This window comes from Raphanus sativus, chromosome 5 (genome assembly GCF_000801105.2).
Source record: "Raphanus sativus cultivar WK10039 chromosome 5, ASM80110v3, whole genome shotgun sequence".
Lineage (NCBI taxonomy): Eukaryota > Viridiplantae > Streptophyta > Magnoliopsida > Brassicales > Brassicaceae > Raphanus > Raphanus sativus.
Window position 1 is genome coordinate 1,658,628 of NC_079515.1, and position 20,696 is coordinate 1,679,323.

The window sequence follows — 20,696 nt, forward strand, 5'->3', positions numbered from 1 at the left end:
AATTGAATCCATAAAGCCTAGCCACATTGACTCTTATATTTGTCATAACTACCCATTTCAAATATATTGGCCTTTTCAGTTGTCAAGACTGAACCAAACAGTACACATACCTTACCAATCAGATCTTAATGGAAAGAGACAAAGTCAGGTCAAATTACTAACCACCAACAACAACCCCATGAGCCAAGTTGAACACACAGTGTTGTTGACTAAATATACATAGAAGGAAGCCTCATCTTCATCCACTAATAGTGATAGTCGTAATAATAATAGTGAAATAAATTTACACAAAAGTTATAAATTTGAAGTAACAAAAAAGAGAGAAAAAAACTTTACATCACCAGTAGTGAATGACTGACTATATAAGAAGGAAGATGAAGTTCTTTTGGGTTTTCTGAGAAGTTCTTTCTCAAGGTTTACTGAGATCATGGGTGCTTCTCTCAATCGGAGAACCAGGGACAAAGGGAACAAAACCGCGACCACCAAACACAGGACGCATGAATGCATCATCAAACTGTCTCCAGTAATGGTGGACAGTGCGTGCTGGACGCATCAGGAAACCCCGAAGGCTGTCTGGTCGTGGAACGTCATGGTGGCTCCCAGAGAACTCCACGAATGAATCCTGCTGCTCGCCATCGAGGAGCGGCATGTGCATAGACTTCGGAGTGTTGTCGTCCGATAACATACTGGTGGTCGTGCTTTGATGTGGCATCAGGTGTCTAATGAGCGGTTTGGTCAGCATACCAAACACCTGGAAACAAAAACAAAACATCAATTCGGAAAATGCATCATATAGTATTCTATAAGTAACTGACAAGTAAAAAAGTATCTTACCATGGTGCTAAAAAGACAAACGGTTATAGTACTGGTAATCATAATTGCGTTCCCGCGCAGCTCAGTGTGTCCTGATCTTGTAAACTGCATTAGAAAACAGGTTAAGAGACATATTCACCAATCATCTTGTGGCTGTTTGCTAAATTTCACTTAAGGTTTTTCAGTTTTACCTTATTGTAGGCAAGAGCCATGGATACAGCACCTCTCATCAGACCAGCCCACCAAATCACAACCTATAGATGAAGGGAAAGAACACAGATTAATAAGCATTCAACATTTTCCACAGAAGAAAATGTAAATCCAATAGACAAAAGTTAGATTGTTAATACTTGCTGCTTGATATCGATCTTCTCGCTCTGATTCTTCTTGGATAAGTTTGATATGAAGGAAAGAGGAAACACGAATGCTGCTCTTCCAAGCATCACTAGACCCATCAGAATTGAGCTCACTGCAACAGATGTCCCCGGGCTGTTCAAATACCAAACAATGGAAACATTCAGAGAACAAATATATAGCAACAAGGAACAAGGAAACATGAAAAGAGAAAGAGAGCTTATCGTTCTCTGTTCACTAGAGGGTTACTGTACCTGTCACTCACGAATCTCCACTTCTCGATGTCCAATGCATCCATTCCGACGTACAGGAAAATAAAAGTCTCGGCTAGAAACGACAAGGTGGCAAAGGCATGCCTGTATCAAAGTAAACGCACAGAGAGTAAGTCTTGATTATGGAACACGTTTGAAACCGTGATTGACTTCAAGCAAAAGATGGAGAAGCTAGAGATTGTATTACTTGGTGGTTACTCTCGAGCTCTCGGTTACGTTGTGCCAGGTGTAATGTGACATCACAATACCACAGAAGAATACAGTGAGAATACCACTCAAGGCGAATAGCTGCAAACCAAACAAAATAACATTATTAAATGAGACTGAATGTTTCTATGCCAAAAGAAAAAACGAACTCGAAAGTGATAGAAGTTTTCACAGAATCTAACCTCAGCAAGCATGTATGAAAGATATGCCATAAGCATCATTAGGGCAACTTCTCGATCAGTCGAGTGCCTGAGAGATCCAGTTCAGATAACATCACATACAAGCTTACAGAGAGTCACATATGAAGCTAAAGTCAATTTACCTACCTTCCAAAATAAAGCTTCTTGATGACATAAGCACTTATAAGACCAGTCTGAAAGATGAAATAACAAAAACAATTGTATTTGAGGATGGTTTTAACAGAAAAGCGTGTAAGTATTAGTCAGAAGTTAAATCCAATAGAGAAAAATAAACTGGACTTACTGCTACACCAAGCACGGTGCTCAAGAGAAACAGATACAAGAAGTTTCCCAAAAAATGAAAAGCTGCTTCATGGTTAAGGTGTGTGAGGTCAAAGCTCTGAATTGCATTGAAGAGCACAACTGACGTGGCATCATTCACAACGCCCTCTCCAAATACAAGACTGTAAAGCAAAGGAGTCTCATCTTGATTGAGAACCTGCATCACCAAAGAAACAAGAGCTTTTAAGTAGTGTAGCTCGATTCTGGTCCTGGAGGTACTTCTGCTACTTAGAGAAACGCATTACCTGCAGTGTGCAAACAGAGTCGGTTGCAGCAAATATGGCGCCGATTGCTGAGAAATAAACACCAAATAAATCAAGTCTTGTAGAGAAAAAAAAAAGAAGTCAATAGGAACAAATAGTTGGTGCATTACCAAGAATATCGCCCAAGTCAAAGGTCGCAATGTCTAATTTCTTAAAGAACTGCATTGCACCTATTACAAACACCACAAGAATACCAATGAATCACATCACAGTTACTAATCCGAACTAAGTTTTCAACAGATTCAGTTACAAGGAGTGTGAAGTAAGGTAAGGTACCGAAAGATATTACAGTGCAAGAGATTATAGTCCCAATGGCGCCAAAAGCCATAATAGTTACAAAATTGCGGAAAAACTGCTTCTTTTTAACCTGGAACCTTAAAAAACAACGACAGTAAAACTATTGAGTCAGAGAAAGATCTGAAAACAGTATCATCAATAAAAGAAGCTGAACCTCATATGCATTAACGACAAAGACATAGCAGGACCACCTATATTTACAGGTAGATAAATCAAACTAAAATTGACCTAGAAACACTATACCCTCGTGCTATCTAACAGTCACAATCGCGAGTACTTCCAAAGCTGATATATGAAAGCATATTCATAGAATCAGCAATAATGCATATTTTTAAAAACTAACGTCTTTTCAGTAAGATTTCTGATGATTAAACGAATATTTTATTTTTCTATATTGTGCATGTTCCCCTTTACAACCAAACCAAACCAAACCCATTAACTACAACAAAAATATCTATCAAGTAAAGTTTTAAGACCACAAATAAGCAAACTATCGCCAAAGATTAGAAGTACTTACCCTGCGTTGAATATAATGGGTGGGAGAAGATATATAAAGAAAAGATCTTCACTAAAGACCAAGAGATGTGAGTTCTTCCCTCTACTAATCAACAAAATGACCACTCCAGTGCCAAGCCCCTGCAGCCAAGATTTGATATAATCAAAATCCAAAAAAGAAAAACACATCTAGCTACCATTCTACTACCTCCCCACAAAAGAATGGAACTTACAATCAATAAAGCAGTGATGGACTCGTTGATCCATCGATGCTCCTCCAAAAGATGGCCAATGACAATACAAGCACAGAGAAGTGCAACAAAGAGATTCAATGAAACCACAGAGGCGTGATCAGAGGTGGACACCGACAGCATTTTAGAGGATAAAGAGCTGAAAAGAGAAGCCAGCATTGTCATCTTCTTCTTCTTTTTCCACTATTTTTTTTCTTTTATTGACAGCAAACTATTTAAACGACCACACGAAGAGCGAATTAAATATCTCTTATCTTTCCGGACCCTCCATTCAAACAACTCCTGTATCACAATCACCAAACAAAATAAAAATCTCAGAATCATAAAAACTAGTAAATTAAATTAAAAAAAAATAGCTTTTTAAAAATTTAAAAAAATCTACAAGTGGAAAACCTTTAAATGCTAATTAACATTAACATCATCATACACCCCAATTCTCTTTTCCAAGATACCTATCAGAGCATGGCTTAATCAAATTAGGTCAAACTTTCCCCAGTTCCCATGCAATCAACCACAACCTTAACAAACAAACAAACTAAACTAAACGAAAAAAAAAAAGTGAATCTCCTCAATCATTAACCTGAAGCGCTTACGGGTGATAAAACTTTTCTCCGATTTGAAGCAGCGACTACAAAAAAAAAAATCCGAGAGGTAACGAATGCACAGAGGAGGAGGGTTGAATTCGCAGAAGCTCCGAAGATTAAGAAACACGCGCGATTGGAAACGAGACACCCGAAGAGAAAAGCTTAAAAGGGAGATTTCTCGATTCTCCGGGTAGGGATGGAAACAAGAGAAGAGAATAATGGTTCACGGCGACGGGAGAGATTAAACGGAAATAGAAAGTTACACGTGTACGGTTCACAGCGTGGAGATGGGGAGATACAGAGAGGATTCGTAACGTAAGGTTGTTTTTTTTTCGCGAGAAGAAGGTAAATCGATTTGGCGCCTTTATAGTCGTTATTTTAGATCACTCTAGATGTTTCACTGAAGTTACGGTGGACCTCGTCGTAGACAAATAATCTCCTGACAAACAATTGACAGATTTGTATTTTTCTTTTACTACAATTAAATTATTTATTTTTACTATTATTAATCTCCCAGATTCAGCACTTGGCAGACAAGTTGATAAGTCAGGACGATTATCTGTTGGCGCCAAAAAAAAAATGTTAGGTTGTCATTGCATATTTCAAACAGTACTGGTGTTGTCTGTCTACATATGTATTTAATTTGAAGAAATACTGACTGACCGTAACTATACATGTATGAAACACATGACTGGTAAGCAATCGTAATCATTTATAAGAAAGACATTGATTTAAATAATTGATATCTGATGGTGGACCTTCATGCACCTTGGAGAAGGTGACAAAGTTCATGGATCTGTGTTCAACAGAGATCTCATGATTTTTCACCTTTACTTTATTTTCTTATGCGTTGTCACCACTTTTGTATCTATACCTTTTGCTTTTGTATTTTCTTTGAATTTTTTCTTTTCATTTTGTATGACACTGATATTTTTAGTATGAATTTCATGATAGGTTTACGTGTAGGAGTAGGACTCCTCAAAATTTCTAAGAGTTTGTATAGCTGCCAGCAATGGTACACCATAAAAATTAGGCATAAACGCAGGCCCGATCCTCTCATAAGACAACTAAAGCACTGGCTTTAAATCACATTTTCTTACAAAGATATTTAAGCCACAACTCAATTTTATTTGAGAACATTATTTCTAGGTTTAATATCAATACCAAACAATGCAGGTCCGTTTGTTCTTTTATTCATTCATATGTATTTATATATTATAAAATTGTCCTTTTTATCAAACAAGAACTTTCTCACCATACCATTTACATAGTGTTTACCTTTTTTATAGAAATATAATTCTCCAAATTGCTGAGAATTAATTCAGAGATTTACTTCTACATTTTCTTCACAATGATTTAATTTTAATTTTTAAATTCTTTTTCATTTCTCAGATTTTATTTTATTTTATTATTATAGTCTGAAAATTCTAATTTGTGTTGACTCTACAGATTTTTTTCAAATTCAAATTAATATAAATGCACCTATAATTTAGTTAATCATAGAATAATTAAAAAAACATATGAATAATATTTATTAAGGGTTGATAAATTCAGTTACGGTTTGTGAATGAAATTGTTGGAAGAAAAACTACAAGAGTTGTAATCTTAAATAATATTTTGTCTTATTTTATAGTATTTTAATCTTTCAAAAAAAAATTGTTTTTTTATGGATTACTTTTTGAAATGCTTCAGGCCACAGAAATCTACGGGACGGGACGGCACTGCATAAACGGATACATTTACACTAGCTTTTCAAGGTCTTTAGAAAAGGTGTATATATAAATCAAACCAGTGATATGAAGGTTTGTTTGCACATGTTTAGTCGGTACTATATATTCGCCGATTTTAGGATCCAATTTAATTAAATACATAATCAGCAGATCTAGACGTCTCTCCACGTTATAGAGATTATTTTATAGTGTTTTTCGCCGACAAAAAAAAAATAATCTGTTTAGTTTTCAAACATTGTCCTAAATCAAAAAAGCTTTGGGGAGAAGTTCCCTTGTCCACAACACCCTCAAAGTCTGAACGCTGAGAGAGAGAGAGAAAGCGATAGAGAGAGAAAGCGATAGAGATCTGTAAATCCGGCCGACGGTGAGGGCTTTCACAGCCGTCGTCGGTCCGGCCTTTGATCTACACCATCTTCCAGTCTTCGTAAGCTTCAGTAAGTCTCCGGCGTCGCTCCAATTTCGTGGTGGGCGTTCGGTTTTTGCTTCCGGCACTGCATCTTTCAAACGGTGGATGTTCGGCTCTTATCTCCGGCATAGCTCCTTTCCGTTAAAGGAGAACGGCCGGCTCTAGCGTTTTGCGTCGTCTAGCCCTCCTTAGTTAACGGCGGTTTGTATTAGGATTTTTATTTTCTTTTTGGCTTATAGATCTGTATTCTTTGGATTGTTCGATGGCTTTGGGTGGTTTGAGATCTCGAGAATCCTTCGATGAAGTTCTCCGCGAAAGTTCAGACGAAGCAAGTTGATTGTAGCTACGGCCTCCGACGTTTTCAGCGAAGAAGATCAGGCGTGCGCCGTCGAACAAGTGGTTCCGGCGCGGCGGTTTAACGGTGAGGTGTAGTGGTGTTGATCGGGATGGCGAGGGCATGACACGTGTCTCCGCGATGCGGGAGATCGAAACGCGTGGACGACTCGCCTCGATTGTATCGGTCGGGGTGTGGGTCTGGTTTGTTTGGACCTAACTGCCACCTTGGTTTGCTTGTAATTTTGGGCCCATTTATTTTTTGGGCTTTCGGATTTAGAGATGTAACAGTGTTTGGGCCTTTGGGCTTTTAATTCAACTTTGATGGAAAAAAAAAAAAAGGTTCCCTTGTCCATGTATGTATTGTGCACTTACTATTTCTATCTTATGGATTCGACAAGTAATGTGATTAAGTAATGACATGAACATAAACATGTTTCTTTATATTATTACCTCCCAAGAAACTCTGTTTATGTTCATGTTATGTACAATCCTCACTCCTATCATCCTATGGTCTTATATCACAAACCCCAGGCTAATCCTACTGGGTCACCTTCATTTTCTCTAGTTTCTGACGTGCTTGGTACCCGCGATCTTTCTGAAGACAAAAGGAAGTTATTAGATAAGCTAATGTTTTTTAGACATCATTAACTATTAAGAGAAGCTGCCTTACCAGTGACACTGGTGATATCAGACTCTTTTGAGCAGCAAGTGCTTTTAAGTTGTTACCAGTACCTAACATCAACAAGCTCCCCATAAGCTGCTTTTGTTTATTAGGACTAGGATGCTTCGCCGCAGATTCTTCGAAAGCATGCAGGTCGCTGGGAGTGAGACAAGGGAGCGAAAGCAAAACCTGACATATGAAGCGATCAAAAACAAGGCAAATAAAGTAGAAGATGGCAAAAGGATGAAAAGCTTCTGATTAAAACTCACCTGACGAGGAGCTGGGTCTCTATCACAGAGATTGATGAATATTTCACTGCACAGGTTGACTAAATCAGGGCTTTTAATGGCATTGGACTCCACGCCTAAGCCCCGGATGACTGCAGAGAATAAATCTTTGGCAACAAACTCTCGGAGCTCCACGTTATTTGTTAGTATAGCTAGAAGAAGAACAACACCACAGAAGCTACAGACTTTGTTGGTTGCTTCTGCCTCTGTCCAGGTAAAGACTTCTAAACAGATTTGCAGTGCTGGTAGAGCCACACTTTTGTGTGTCAGGAGGAAACTGCAAAACCAATTAATGTTTGTTATCATCTATCCTAAAGATAATGTGGGTAATAATAATATACTTACCCCACTATAGAGTTGGATTTGAAAGCATGCAAATCTGTCAGAGTAGACATGTTCACACGACCAACATGGCTTGAATATTCCAGACTAGGAACTCCTGTGTTTAAACTAGGAGAAGCCATTGTCAAAAAGAGGGTCGCAATCTCCCGAGTCAAATCTCTTAACAAATTCTCCTCCATGACTTCGAGTTTCATGTCTGACCCGCTGTGTACGCCGAACGAGTCTGGAACCTTTGCTCTGCCCTCACGCAGAAGACCGGTCCAAGAGGAACTGAGAGCTTGCTGACAGTGAATAAACAAAGGGTGCAAGAGCATTCTAAGCCATGGCTCCCACATATCCTTCGGACAAGACTTCACCGCAGGAGTTAAAAAGGAATGAATAAACAGCCGTAGGTGCCTGAAGTCCATCCACTGGAAGTTCTCCATGAGCGCCATCACGACATAGTTGGCGTCTAAGCGTGTAAAGAATGTTCTTTCGATGGTTGTTGATAGACCCAACACGTTGTATCTACATGTGTAAACAAAAAAAAATGAATTTAGATAAATGAGAAGAAAATCATATTCAAATTCCCTATCCAAGGCTTAGGGAGCATCTCCAAACTCACTTCATATTTTACTCTAAAATAGAAATGAATAAAAAGTAAAAACTTAATTGAGTAATTCTTTTAATTTTTGTTCATTATTCTTATTTTCCATTTGATTTTGGAGTAGAAAATGAAGTGAGGTTGAAAATACTCTCGAAGGAGGATTCTACAAACTTACCCACTTTCTCGGATACCTTTCAACCAGTTTCGTATTACCTCGGCTTTTCCCTCTTGAGTTCCATCCAACGGTCCATCAGCAGAAACAGACGCACCTTTTGATGATTTAGTCTTTGGTTCTCCAAGTAGGCTGTTCCGCTCACCATCAGTCATTGTCATCGCTGCCCTCACTTCTGGGGGTAATGTTTGACGTACAGAGGGAGACCAAAGGGCGTGAACAACACGGAGTAGCTGTTGATATAGAAAAAAAAGTGAACGTTGTCAGGCAGAAACAAAAACTTAACGTGGTCTATACGCATCCAGATGTTAACAGTTTCTGGGGCATACTTTTATGAGAGGTGGCAGCATCCAAGAAAGATGATTGTCCATAGGATGTGAAGCTGGAATTGCCACAGAGGTCGTGTTCAAATTGCTTTTTCTGTATCCACTTCTCTTCAGTGCCTTCTCAAAGAAGGTAACCGTGTGGTATATAGACCACATGAAAGATGTGTTGGAGCATAAACGAACAAGACCCGTCGGGTCTGATAAATAATTGTTCTGCCACTCTGATTGGATCCACTGTTGACTCAATGGTTCCAATAACCAAGAAAGAACTTCTTGCTGCTGTTGAGCTCTGCACCAGGTTTAGATTATATATATATATAAGAATCTGAAGCTTGATAAATGCAACAAATTAAAATTCATTACCCTGCCGAGGAAGCCATAACAAGAAATGCTTCACCCAGGATGTTATGCTCCCCACGCAGTAAAGTTCCTTCTTTTGCCATGTAACTCATTGTATCAGCAATAGCCTGTGCAAAATTATGAATGTAAAGATGCTGGTTGGTGGTTATAATTACCAGATGCAGATAAAAGGTATTTTCCAGAGAGAAGGGACATATAATGACAAATATCATGATACCCGAGCTTAAAGAGAGTAACATTAGTTAGTTTCTAGCTAGCCAAAAATGTTCCAACAAGCAAGGAAAATAATCCAATGAAATGATGTTTCAAACCAACCAACAGCAGGTGACAAGATATGTTGCTTTATTTTAACAAGAGACACTAATTAACCAGACACCTCTGACTATATAAATTCCTAAGAAAAATAGTTTTCTTTTGTATATCAATATATCACATGTACCAGCTTATCATGTCACAAAATTCTGAAAACAATTTTATCAGCGTTTACGTATGTGAGTTCCTAAAGGAAATTAGTGACAGATGAAAGCTACCTTCATGTGAGGGAGAACGCCTTTTTCTGCAGCTTTGGCAATTCTTATGAAACAAGTACAAATCTGCAATCTTACAGCTCTAGATGTACTAGTAGCTGGATCCTGCCAAAGAAACAAGCTAATAAGGAACTCATCCACACCTTGACTTGTGCACTATAAAAATGTCGTAAATGTCTTATATGTCTGCATGAGCGCATGTATATAAAATAAATAAACTAACCTTCACAACGTGTGGAAGAGATGTGAGAAGTTCAAATAATTTATTGATGACATTTCCAACTGCGTCTGGAAAGTACTTGAGAAAGGGACTCACTGCTTCCAGATAGTGCACATGCACTTTTATAAGTTCTGGTTCATTCCACTTCAGAGAGAGAAGCTGCTGAAGCAAACCTGTGCCATCAACAACACAGAAAAATGAGTTTTTGACAAAGCCGAGAAAAACTAGTGGATATGACATATGCATCTATATACCCTGAAAATTTCCACATAATGCATAATGAGCTTCAGAACTTCCGCCAGCTAACTCATTCGATCCATCAAAAACCGTTGCCACAACACAGTCAAGTGCTAATGACTGGCTTTCCATCACTGCTACATCCTGAATATATTTTTTTGTATTCATGAGCTCAATGAAGAGGAACTCAACAGAAGAAAAAATAAGTGTTAGTGACAAAACCTGAAGAGGTGCTGGAGAAGCCAATAGATTATTAATGAGTGTAATAACCCTTTCGGATAATTTGGTACTAGAAACGAGAGGCCTATGAGAAGCAATATGCTTGATCAATTCTAACTGCAGGAAAAGAAAGAAGTGTTGCGTTAATATTTTTCTGGAAATACAAAACACCAATGCATTTGATCAAGGAACGTACGAGCTTGGATCGGTACTGAGCAAAGTTTCCCTTTCCTTCATTTTCATATTCATCACTCCAGAGTTCTAGAGGCCCAAGGGAAAGAGCCATTCCAGAAGGAACTTTTTCTTTCTTAAGCATCCGCTGGAAGGATACATCCAGTAGAGCGCCAGAGATGTCATCGTTAATAAGACTTAAAGTCTTTTTCTTCTCACAGTCAACCTGGCTTGAACTATCCACACAGCCAGCTGATGATACCTCACTAGGCTTCGGAAGTAAATACCGCATCAATGACTGAAACTCAAAAGGAATAGACGCTGAAGTTAGCAAACAAATAATCTGTTGAATTTAAAATTTCCCTATGAAGGCGGTTGGATTAGGGAAGACCACATACCAGCCAACAAAGAAGTGCCTCGAAGTGAAGGCCGAACTTGAAGTGTTGGAAAAAACCAAGCATCTATACAAAAAATTAAAACGAATAAAGGCAACATATTCCACAGCATTATTTTTGAGAAAACAAATATCTGAACAAACCAAATTATTAATGCTACCATGAATAGAAAACAACATCAGGTAACAAAAAAGAAAACAATTCAGCAATACGAGATCGATATCGTACCTGCTGAAGATAAGCGGCCATAACGCCATTATCAGAAGAGATACATTGCAAGCTCGTTGAGCCTAAAGAGGCCATACTCTCACACAGGCATTCAGCAAAATCATAATCATTTTCACCAATAACGCTAGAACTTGCGGAGAATCTAGTTAAGAAATCTCTGGAGACATTCGTCAAGGTCTGAAACAAATTGCTAACTGCAGAATCAAACTCTGCAGTAGAAGCATCATTGGGTCTTTTTCTGCAGACAAGAACAGCTAAAAAAATTACAAAGATGCTCATTATGTAAGTACATTAGATCCAACATCCAGTTGCTTTACCTTAAGCAGACGAGTTTGAAAACCTCACAAGCACGCAGACGGAAGTCAGGAGATGAAAGTAAGAAGCTGCACCTATTATGAGTTGGAGAGCACGTCATCAGCAAGAAACAAAGCACGACTAGTACCAATATAACAAGCTCTGCAAAGGTATTAATCAAACCGTACCCACTAAGAATTCCAAATCTGGCAAGATCTGGAACAGGAGCCCACGCAGCATATGCGATGATGGCATTCAAACAAGCTATAACCACATCCGCATGCTGTTTTGCCGATTCAGTGTGCTGCCTACCAGCTTCATTCATAGCAGCACCAAAGTGTCTCTCAAGAAGCTACATTTTACTTTTTATTCAGAAAAACAGCACTGCAGCAAACAAATTTATTGAGAGGAGAAGTCTGTGGCACACATTATACAATAAAGGCAAAATCTCAGGCAAAGATTGAGCAAGTCCGCGCAACAATAGCCGACGCCTACTACCTGAATAGAAGTCCAATTGAGAAGTTAGAAAGCAGAGTTCACCAGATCGAATTGCCACTTTTGAATTAAGTGTCACTGAACTGAGCTTAATGTGAGCATAAAGAATTACAAAACAAACATATGTGAGCATGCTTGTCTTTCCTAACATGATTAAGTTTAGATTAATTCAAACTTCTAATAGTATAAAATACCTCACTCTGGCAACAGATTAACGTGAGAAACTTTTATTTATGTATAATTCTCTTACATACCTTCCAAGTCCTCATTGTGAACTGTAATATCTTCAGGGAGCCATCTCAACGTCATCAAGGTCAATTCAGCCTAATGTTTAAGACAAAAAAAGAAAAGAAATAGTTTATTGCCTGCCTCAACAAAATGAGAGAATCATCGAGTAAAATAAATGAGTGAGCATTCTACTTGTATGGGACCCTGTGCAGACAAGGAAGCTAGTAAAGTAAATATCTCTTGCCAATGATCAGGACCATATCGTCTAACTATCTGCAACAAGATAAAGATATTAGTCTGAGAAAAGTGAGAGGAAGAAAATAGCAATTATGACAGCAAGTGAATACTCAAAGCAATTTTGAACTCCTACCTCAGCTACAAGGGAAGCTGACTGACTCTTGAGAGGCCAACTCTCACACGCATTAGCAACCTCTGACAATAGTTCAATAGAAACCTTAACAAGATCACTGCACTCCAGAGGAGTTAATTCGTCCCACCGTAGCCTAACCAAGTGCTGCAAAAAAGAGATATCTTCATCATAACGTTTATTTGCTAAAAAAAAAATGAGAATCATGTACATCAAGCAACATAATGCATTGAGATAATGCATAGCATCGAGATTTTATCAAATTACAAAAAGGGACATGTGTACCTATGTCAGGAGATTAAATAAACATTTAGAACTAGTTGACTTGCCGTTCAAACAGTCTCTACAAATCTCTCTAGTACTTCTCATTGTAAAAATATATATACACATGTTGAATTAACCATCAAGATTCATAGTTTCAAACTTCAAATAGTTAAGGAGAACTGTTAAAAAAAATTCATATTATATATATATATATATATATATATATATATATATATATATATATTAAAAAAAAATTCATATATATATATATATATATATATATATATATATATATATATATATATCCTTTGGCTTAAGCATCTTCTCTACACCAGTTTCTAATAACAGCAGAAGCAGGGAAAATTACAGAATATATTTGCACAACAAACCTGTAGCATCTTAAAAGCATGCAAACGAATTTCTGAAGACCACTCTTTCTTCACAAGAAGCAAAGAAGTATTTGCCAAAACCCTGACATCTCCCGATTTTATCTGCAATACGTTTCCAAACAAAAAAAAATAAGAAAGACCATTAGGTTACTCAAATCAGAGTAAATCAATTCAAAAGTGTTCATAATGTGAGATCAGGAACCCTAAAACTGGAAAGCCCAAGGCAAAGAGACTAATGCTCATCTAAACATCGCGAACACACACAACATATGCAAATATAAACACGCGAATCGATGATGACACAGCAAAACGTGTTTTTTTTTAAAAAGGAGTATTACAGATTCCAGGAACTCGACCGCCGATTTGCGAGTGACAGGGGTGGAGCTGTAATCGAGGACGGCGAGAATCGCTCCAGCTACATTACTCGCCGTGGAGCTGCTAACGTCCATTATTACAACCGAAACGTGAAGATAGATTCTCACAATTTCGCGGACGTCTGGGGTTTAGCTTTTGGTGGTGAAGGTTTATGAAACCGACGGTTCTTCTTAAATACACTTCGTACTCTTTTTTTATTAGTTAGTTTTAATTACGAAAAACATCCTACGCCGACTATTACAATAAATTACATATAAGACTTTATATACTATAGTATTCCTTTGTTGTCAGCTGGTGACTATAATATACTGAACACAAATGTTCGATATTTTAAATGTTTTACACATATTAAAAATAATAAATAGACTATTTTATTTATTATTTTAGTTTTATCAATAAAGTTTTACTAACTCATATTTTTAAATTTTATTTCATGTTTTAGTTTTAAAGACAAATGCATTTATACTCTATAAAATTAATCTTTCAAATACAATAAAAAAATCTTAAAAATCAATTTTCAAAATACGAAAAGACAAATTTTGTAGGAAAAAGTAGAAATGTGTGCTTGGTGTTGTCAACTTTGTTTTCATCAGTTTGATATGATGGGAGTTATTAAATCTTTATTTTGAACTAAATGTAATAATTTAAATTAAATTTAGTCCATACAGTTTTAAAGAATCATCATATGGCACAATATTTGAAAAAAATAAATCACTAAATTTGAAAGAACAGGTTCTTCTAATTTAAAAATATACAAAATAACTCAAATGTTCCACTTATCCTAAGTTGCCAACTTTACATAAGAACATAATGCGAATATTTATTTCTTCATCCGGAGTTTTCTTTTCTATATACATTTAAAATCAATAAAAGCAAAAATAAATATCTTTACATAGAACATCATAGAATGTAATTCCCTCATTTAAATGTTTTTTTTTTTGTCAAATCTCTTGTACAACAATGCACAAATCAAATAAATAAGAAACATATAATCCTCCAAAAAAGTAATTAAAAAAAATCTTTTTTTTCTCATATCAAAAAGGAAGAACCTTATGAAACTTGGAGGTGAAGATAATAATAACAAATCTCATCAAATCAAACAACGATTCTTTTCCCTTTAAGCTTAGCAGCCCTTCTTCTCTCCTTGTTAATATCTTTCATCCTCCTTCCTGTCGAGTCAGGCGCATCAGTGGGAGCCAAAGGACCTGACCAAGTCTGGAACGGCTCTTTGGAGTAAGTTGCAGTGAACGAGTTTGAGCTAAACGGTATCTCTGATGGATCAAGTCTCCGTGAAGATCCAACTTGAAAACCAAGCGAACCGTCTTGATGCGGTGGAGGAAACTTCTCACTCTTGCTCTTTGCATTAGCGTGTGTGATCAAACGCATCCTCTGTTTTTTTTTTTTTTTTTGAAAAAGAGATTCAGACACGAACTGAGAAGTAAACTATGAATGTTGTGTTGTTGCAGGAAAAGACTTACATCGATGTTAGATTGATTCTCAGCATTGGCTTCAGGAGCAGGCATTGCTCTTGGTGGTGCTCGTTCTCTAGGTCTGATTCTTCTTCCGCTCTCTCCATGAACCTTACGTGCATCCCTTTGTCTGCACACATGAATACATTGGTTTGGTAACGACTTGAGCAATGAACAAAGCCTACAAGCTATAAAAGGAAACTTTTACCTTCTATACTCTTCGTCTCGTTTCTTGGCATCAATCTCTTTAGTTGGAGGGTACTTGGGGAGCTCAGAAGGCTCGCATGCAAGCGGCTCCGTCATGAAGAACTGTACAGCCAAAACATATCAGCCATTGAAGTCTAAATCATGATCAAATCACACGTCCAAAGATTCAAAGTTTCTAAGGTTTTAATCATCTTAACCAAACTGGTGCTCTGTTTCAAAGTCTCAAACTTTCCATTGTGAAAGTCTTAGGGCTGGAATTTTAAACCGAACCAAACCAAAAATTTTGTTAGTTCAATTAGGAGTTCGGTTCGATTTGATAGATTTTTTTTTAAAAAAATTCTCTTTTCGGTTTAGCAATCGGTTATTTCGGTTTTCTCTGAAAAAAAATATAACCAAACTATACAAAAACTCAAACCGAACTAACTAAACTTCAAACAGAACTACCAGAAATAACCAAATTAACCGAACTTATCCAATTTTTTTAACAAAACTAAACCAAAACATAACCTAAATCAAGAACTTTGGTAGGATTTTAGAAAATCTAACTAACAGAAAACCGAACCGTACTTTATTTTGGGTTAATTTGGTAAGGTTTATGTTGAACCGAACTACAGGCCTGACTGAAACACTTACATCACTCATCAACGCATCTGTAGCTGTGAGGCGGTCAAGGGGATCAAGAGCAAGAAGCCTATCAACTAGAGAAAGCGCCTCAGGAGAGAAAGCTTTGTATTCCTCTCTTACTTTTCTTTTAACCTGCGGTTTAGGCATGTTATTAGCATGCTTGAGATTAGAAGGAAGCCTTATCTTCCTCCAATACTCTTCTGAAGGCGTCCCACATAACCTATGTATCCTATGCAACTGATCAACCTGCACACGTCACGTTTTCCACATTATGAAACAAAACCAAACCTGAAAAACATAAAAACATGAATACTACTACCAACCTCGTTACGACCTGGCATGATCGGTCTACCGGATAACAACTCGGCTAGAATGCAACCAGCGCTCCATAAATCAATGCCGACACCGTACTCAACAGCACCGTAAAGCAGCTCTGGTGCTCTGTACCATAAAGTAACAACACGTGTCGTCATCTTCTCCCTTTGACCCGCTTCGAAGAACGTCGCGAGACCAAAATCTCCTATTCTGAGAACTCCATCGTCGTCTATAAGAAGGTTTGATCCTTTGATATCACGGTGAAGAACTCCTTGGCTGTGGCAGTGCTCTAGCCCCGAGAGTATTTGCTTCATATAGCACTTCACCTGAACACACAACGTTAGACATTTATCAAATACACATAAGATATCATCAAGTCTAAAGGCCTTCTTCTGAACCTGTTGTTCGGTGAATATTATGTCAGGGCTTGCAGCGAGACCAGCTAGATCGTGGTGCATATAACGGAACACCAAGTATAAACTAGTTGACATCCTCGAAGTAACCAAACCTTCTAGCTTGATGACATTGGGATGATTCAGTCTCCTCAGAATCAGAATCTCTCTAGCCATGAACTTCAAGTTCTCCTGCTCCCTAGTGTCGCACCGCACTTTCTTTAACGCCACGATAGCTCCTGTCAACGAGTCTCTCGCTTTGTACACATTACTATACGTTCCTGATCCAATCTACATACACAAAGCAACAGACTTTCAAATACATTGCAAAGAACAAAAAGAAACAGAGTTTAATTCTCACTTTACCTTCTCAATCTTCTCAAAGGAATCAGCTTTTCGTGGAAGCCATCCGTTTAGAGCTTCCCCGCAGACTTCAGTCAGCCACGGTGGCCATCCGGCGGCTACTTGCTCGCCTAGCAAGTTCTTTGGTGGGTTGCTCAGTCTCGGATCAGGCTTAGCAGACCTTTTTGGTTTCCTCTCTTTGGTGTCTCCATTCTCTTCTTTGTAATCCTCCACAATAGCTTCACCGTTCCTAACCTCTTCACCACCAGCAGAAGCAGAAGTAACAACACTAGTAGTAGTGGTGCTCTCTGTGGTTTCGGTTTTGGTCACAACGGACACATTGTTTGATTCTTTGCGATTAGACTCGATCCTTGTACTAACTTCATCTCTAGACTCAGAAACTAATCCGGGTCGACTCAGTACACAACCCATCTCATCAAAAACTAAACATGTTTCTAAAAAGAAGATCTCTTTTGCCCCCCCCCCCCAAATCAACTTCAACTGCAACACAACACATAGTTGGGAAAAGTCAAATCCTTTTTAACTAAATAAAGAAAGAAAGAAACTGATGATTACAACAACTCCAAACCCAGATAATCAGATTTGACTTTAAAAAAAAAAAAACAAATGGTTTTTTGGAGAAAGTTACTTACTTTATGATGATCGGAGAGGAGAGAAATTGAGGACCCAGATGGTCAAATCTGAAACTTTGAACAGACAAAGAGCAGCTGCAAGAGATTCAAACCCTAGTTTTATAAGACAGGATGATGTCAGGAGGAGACAAGTCAAAGATCTGAAAACTTGTTTAGAGAGATACAAAGCTGACTCAAAACTCAAGAGAAAGAGAGCCAAACAGAATAAAAGGAAAATGAGAGTCCACAAGTTTTTAAAAATCAAACCTTTAAATCACCCAAAGAAAAATAAAATCAATTAGGGCTTTAGAAAAAGGCAAAGTGATACATGCACAATGACACTACAAGTCTACAAGAAGGAAAGACCAACTTTGAGTAAATATCGTGATTTGGTAGAACTGCTTCTTTTTTTTATTTTGTTCTTGTTTTGGGTTTGAATCAGACAAGAAAAACGAATAAATAGAAACAAACGAAGATCTGTTTGGCTGTTTTTATGATGTGTAATTGTTTTTTTGGTAAGACGCAACAGGTCAAAGCAAGGCTCAAAGTTACTACTCTTCAGCCCCCACCAAAACTAAAACCTCAGAGACGCCATTTGATATTTTAGTTGTCCTCTCTTTTTGAACTTTTAGACCATAAAGTTTGTGTAGAGAGAATTAAAGTTGTTTTCTTTTGAAATTTCTGAATTTTTATTTCCTTTTCAAAACACATTTTCTTATAAAACATTGCTGTCTTAAAAGCATTTCTGGATTATTTCGGTTTTTTTAATGTAATGGTGCTACAGAAGTGGATTGTTTTGTTTCTATGACAATGATCAAGTATATGGAAAAACAAGTAGTTTGATATATAAATATATAGTTGGTCAAACAACATTAAGAAAACAATATTTGGTATACATCCACCTAATGCTGGAATATTATGTCACTAGAAAAATACCATGACTTTTTAAATATTAAAATATGAATTGGAAGAAGAAAAACATTATGATATATAATTATAGTTTTTTGGTAAGCATATATAATTATAGTCTCCTTATCTCTCCAATCAAAGAAGCTCCTTAATCAAGACTCAATTGTAAACTAAACAAGGAACAAAAGCTAAGGAACTAGTGATTACTCCTGTCCTTTAGAATAAACTATTTTCCTCTTTCTCTTATGTAATTTAGAGCAACATGTATCGCAGAGGTAGTTGTTTTATAAGATACTAGATCATGACCCGCCCGATCGGGCGGGTTTTCATATTTTTTGGAAGCATGAGATATAATTTTTTATTGTTATGAAAACTTTTTTTTTTATTTTTTGTACATTATAAAGTTAATTATTTAAAAAATAATTATTACATAATTACTCGGTGAATTTTATTATATTCTGGTGTCTAATATATTATATGTGTGATATATAAACAAAAAGTGTTTAGTTTCGTCATTTTATTATTATTATTATTTTGAGGTGATCGTGGGTTGTAAAAATGATGTAGAAAAACAGTATTTATAGTTTAGTTTTAGGATAACAATAATGTACCACTGATATATTAACTAAACTAATTAAGTAATTTATAATAAATACCAAATCACAGTATATGGTTACCGAGATATTATGTATAATTGTAATGACTTGGTGAATGTGTTTTTCCATAAAATGTTTTCTTTGAAAGTAAAATTCGAGATATCTATATTTGTTATGTAAATAATCATATGAATCGAATATATACTACACAAATATTCTCTAAGGCAATTTCCTAATATATCTTATAAGCGAAATCACCCATAATTGTAAATATAGAATTATGGGTCATTTTGTTAATCTATTAAACAGGTTTTATAAATAAATTTAATATTTTTAGTGTTATATATTTTTAGTTTTATAATAGTTATATTTATATTTATATGTTTAGTTAACATTATTATTCAGACCCGTGCATATACACATAATTTCAATTTTATTAAGATATTAAACTAATATAAAATAATTAGTCAAAACATTTGTTAAAATTTTGGTATTTTATATATTTATGTAGACAAAAAATTATAATGAACATTTACAGTAGACTAATATAATAAAATTTGGTTTTATATTATTTTATTTTTTAATAAAATTCTAATTAAAATTATTTTATAATAAAATTATTATCATATGACTATTTTATATTAGATAAAAATGATACTTCTCTTTTAATAGAGAAGATATATTCTCAAAGAAATGTTTATATGCATTCTTAAGGTTTGGTGGTATTAAATTCAATTTTAATAATATTACACATTACGTAATATAGAGGTAAATAGAATATGTACATATATTTGTACATAATATGTTATGTAGAGCCCGATGACAATTTTAAACAATAATCGTATGCAACTATGCACTAACTTAAATAAAGAAAAGATGGAGTTGCTAATCGTATGATTATGAACATAAATATATTTCAAATCTTTTAATTAGCGTTGGACCATTTATTTCCTAAACCAACAAAATAAAAGAAAAAATCTCAGTCTATTAATGAATTCATGTGGATATCATATACCTATATAAGATAGTGTGCATTTAATTTAAAATCTTACAAAATAATAGTTAGGTCCATTACAAATTTTCTATTTTAATAAGATAGATATCAAAATTGTGCCAGACTATAACCAAAATAAATATATGCATAATAATACTACCTCATAGTCAATAGAGAAAAATGCATAAGTTAATTTAAAAAAAGATACGAATCCTATTTTTTTGTTTAAACATTTTATTTGGTGGAGGTACAGACACGTTTTGTAGTATATATATATATATATACTAGGATAGGCCCGCCCTACGGGCGGGGTGTAGTGTAGTTGTGATCTCGGTTTTTATTTTCTTGTATGATTTGGCGGTTTTTGTTTTAGGCATGCATTTGAAAAAGATGTGTATAATAATAGAGTTTATTATATATTGAAATTTTGTAAGTGATTAAGGATATATCCATTTTATTTAATGTTTGACGTTTGCATACTTCGTCACTTGATTTTTTTTGTTATCAAATATATTTTATGACATTATAATATTTTAGTTATTAT

The 20,696-nt window shown here is 36.0% G+C and overlaps 3 protein-coding genes across 5 annotated transcripts; all 3 read right to left on the reverse strand.

Annotated features, from left to right (window-relative positions):
- Positions 1–218: 218 nt before the first annotated feature.
- LOC108862690 (sodium/hydrogen exchanger 2) lies at positions 219–4,405 on the reverse strand. Of its 2 annotated transcripts, none has more exons than XM_018636905.2 (15): positions 4,067–4,405; positions 3,456–3,755; positions 3,245–3,363; positions 2,707–2,804; positions 2,541–2,600; positions 2,413–2,459; positions 2,130–2,324; positions 1,973–2,019; positions 1,829–1,895; positions 1,627–1,727; positions 1,422–1,523; positions 1,164–1,302; positions 1,005–1,067; positions 835–918; positions 219–751 (listed from the first exon to the last, which is right to left on the reverse strand). In XM_018636905.2, exons 2-15 carry the CDS (start codon positions 3,636–3,638, stop codon positions 410–412), a joined length of 1,647 nt encoding a protein of 548 aa, XP_018492407.2. In that variant the 5' UTR covers positions 3,639–3,755; positions 4,067–4,405; the 3' UTR covers positions 219–409. The 2 variants fall into 2 exon arrangements, with proteins under 2 accessions (XP_018492407.2, XP_018492406.2); XM_018636904.2 differs by having other exon boundaries at positions 4,054–4,405.
- A 2,467-nt stretch (positions 4,406–6,872) lies between these two features.
- Positions 6,873–13,806, reverse strand: LOC108857778 (protein HASTY 1). 2 transcript variants are annotated; one of them, XM_056986077.1, is made up of 22 exons: positions 13,636–13,806; positions 13,298–13,399; positions 12,648–12,791; positions 12,470–12,550; positions 12,304–12,373; positions 11,982–12,052; positions 11,743–11,906; positions 11,578–11,649; positions 11,261–11,498; positions 11,036–11,098; positions 10,663–10,935; positions 10,470–10,583; positions 10,265–10,391; positions 10,014–10,183; positions 9,794–9,895; positions 9,267–9,370; positions 8,907–9,192; positions 8,581–8,810; positions 7,823–8,326; positions 7,460–7,754; positions 7,200–7,379; positions 6,873–7,120 (listed from the first exon to the last, which is right to left on the reverse strand). In XM_056986077.1, exons 1-22 carry the CDS (start codon positions 13,744–13,746, stop codon positions 7,091–7,093), a joined length of 3,531 nt encoding a protein of 1,176 aa, XP_056842057.1. In that variant the 5' UTR covers positions 13,747–13,806; the 3' UTR covers positions 6,873–7,090. The 2 variants fall into 2 exon arrangements, with proteins under 2 accessions (XP_056842057.1, XP_056842056.1); XM_056986076.1 differs by having other exon boundaries at positions 6,873–7,124; positions 13,636–13,805.
- A 753-nt stretch (positions 13,807–14,559) lies between these two features.
- LOC108856401 (probable serine/threonine-protein kinase At1g54610) lies at positions 14,560–18,194 on the reverse strand. Its single transcript, XM_018630185.2, has 9 exons — positions 18,024–18,194; positions 17,675–17,749; positions 17,046–17,522; positions 16,686–16,970; positions 16,296–16,613; positions 15,982–16,218; positions 15,350–15,450; positions 15,151–15,271; positions 14,560–15,061 (listed from the first exon to the last, which is right to left on the reverse strand). Exons 3-9 carry the CDS (start codon positions 17,451–17,453, stop codon positions 14,768–14,770), a joined length of 1,764 nt encoding a protein of 587 aa, XP_018485687.1. The 5' UTR covers positions 17,454–17,522; positions 17,675–17,749; positions 18,024–18,194; the 3' UTR covers positions 14,560–14,767.
- Positions 18,195–20,696: the final 2,502 nt, after the last annotated feature.

What these genes read in the sequence shown, in the direction of transcription:
- LOC108862690 (XM_018636905.2), bottom strand. Translation starts at nt 3,638, where the DNA reads ATGACAATGCTGGCTTCTCTTTTCAGCTCTTTATCCTCTAAAATGCTG. An exon ending in AAGAAGCTTTATTTTGGAAG is followed by an intron (nt 1,896 to 1,972) that starts GTAGGTAAATTG and finishes TGGATCTCTCAG; the next exon opens with GCACTCGACTGATCGAGAAG. An exon ending in AGATCGATATCAAGCAGCAA is followed by an intron (nt 1,068 to 1,163) that starts GTATTAACAATC and finishes CTTCATCTATAG; the next exon opens with GTTGTGATTTGGTGGGCTGG.
- LOC108857778 (XM_056986076.1), bottom strand. Translation starts at nt 13,746, where the DNA reads ATGGACGTTAGCAGCTCCACGGCGAGTAATGTAGCTGGAGCGATTCTC. An exon ending in CTTCTCCAGCACCTCTTCAG is followed by an intron (nt 10,392 to 10,469) that starts GTTTTGTCACTA and finishes AAATATATTCAG; the next exon opens with GATGTAGCAGTGATGGAAAG. An exon ending in GTTATGGCTTCCTCGGCAGG is followed by an intron (nt 9,193 to 9,266) that starts GTAATGAATTTT and finishes AACCTGGTGCAG; the next exon opens with AGCTCAACAGCAGCAAGAAG.
- LOC108856401 (XM_018630185.2), bottom strand. Translation starts at nt 17,453, where the DNA reads ATGGGTTGTGTACTGAGTCGACCCGGATTAGTTTCTGAGTCTAGAGAT. An exon ending in CAGATGCGTTGATGAGTGAT is followed by an intron (nt 15,451 to 15,981) that starts GTAAGTGTTTCA and finishes TTGGCTGTACAG; the next exon opens with TTCTTCATGACGGAGCCGCT. An exon ending in CGAGACGAAGAGTATAGAAG is followed by an intron (nt 15,272 to 15,349) that starts GTAAAAGTTTCC and finishes TCATGTGTGCAG; the next exon opens with ACAAAGGGATGCACGTAAGG.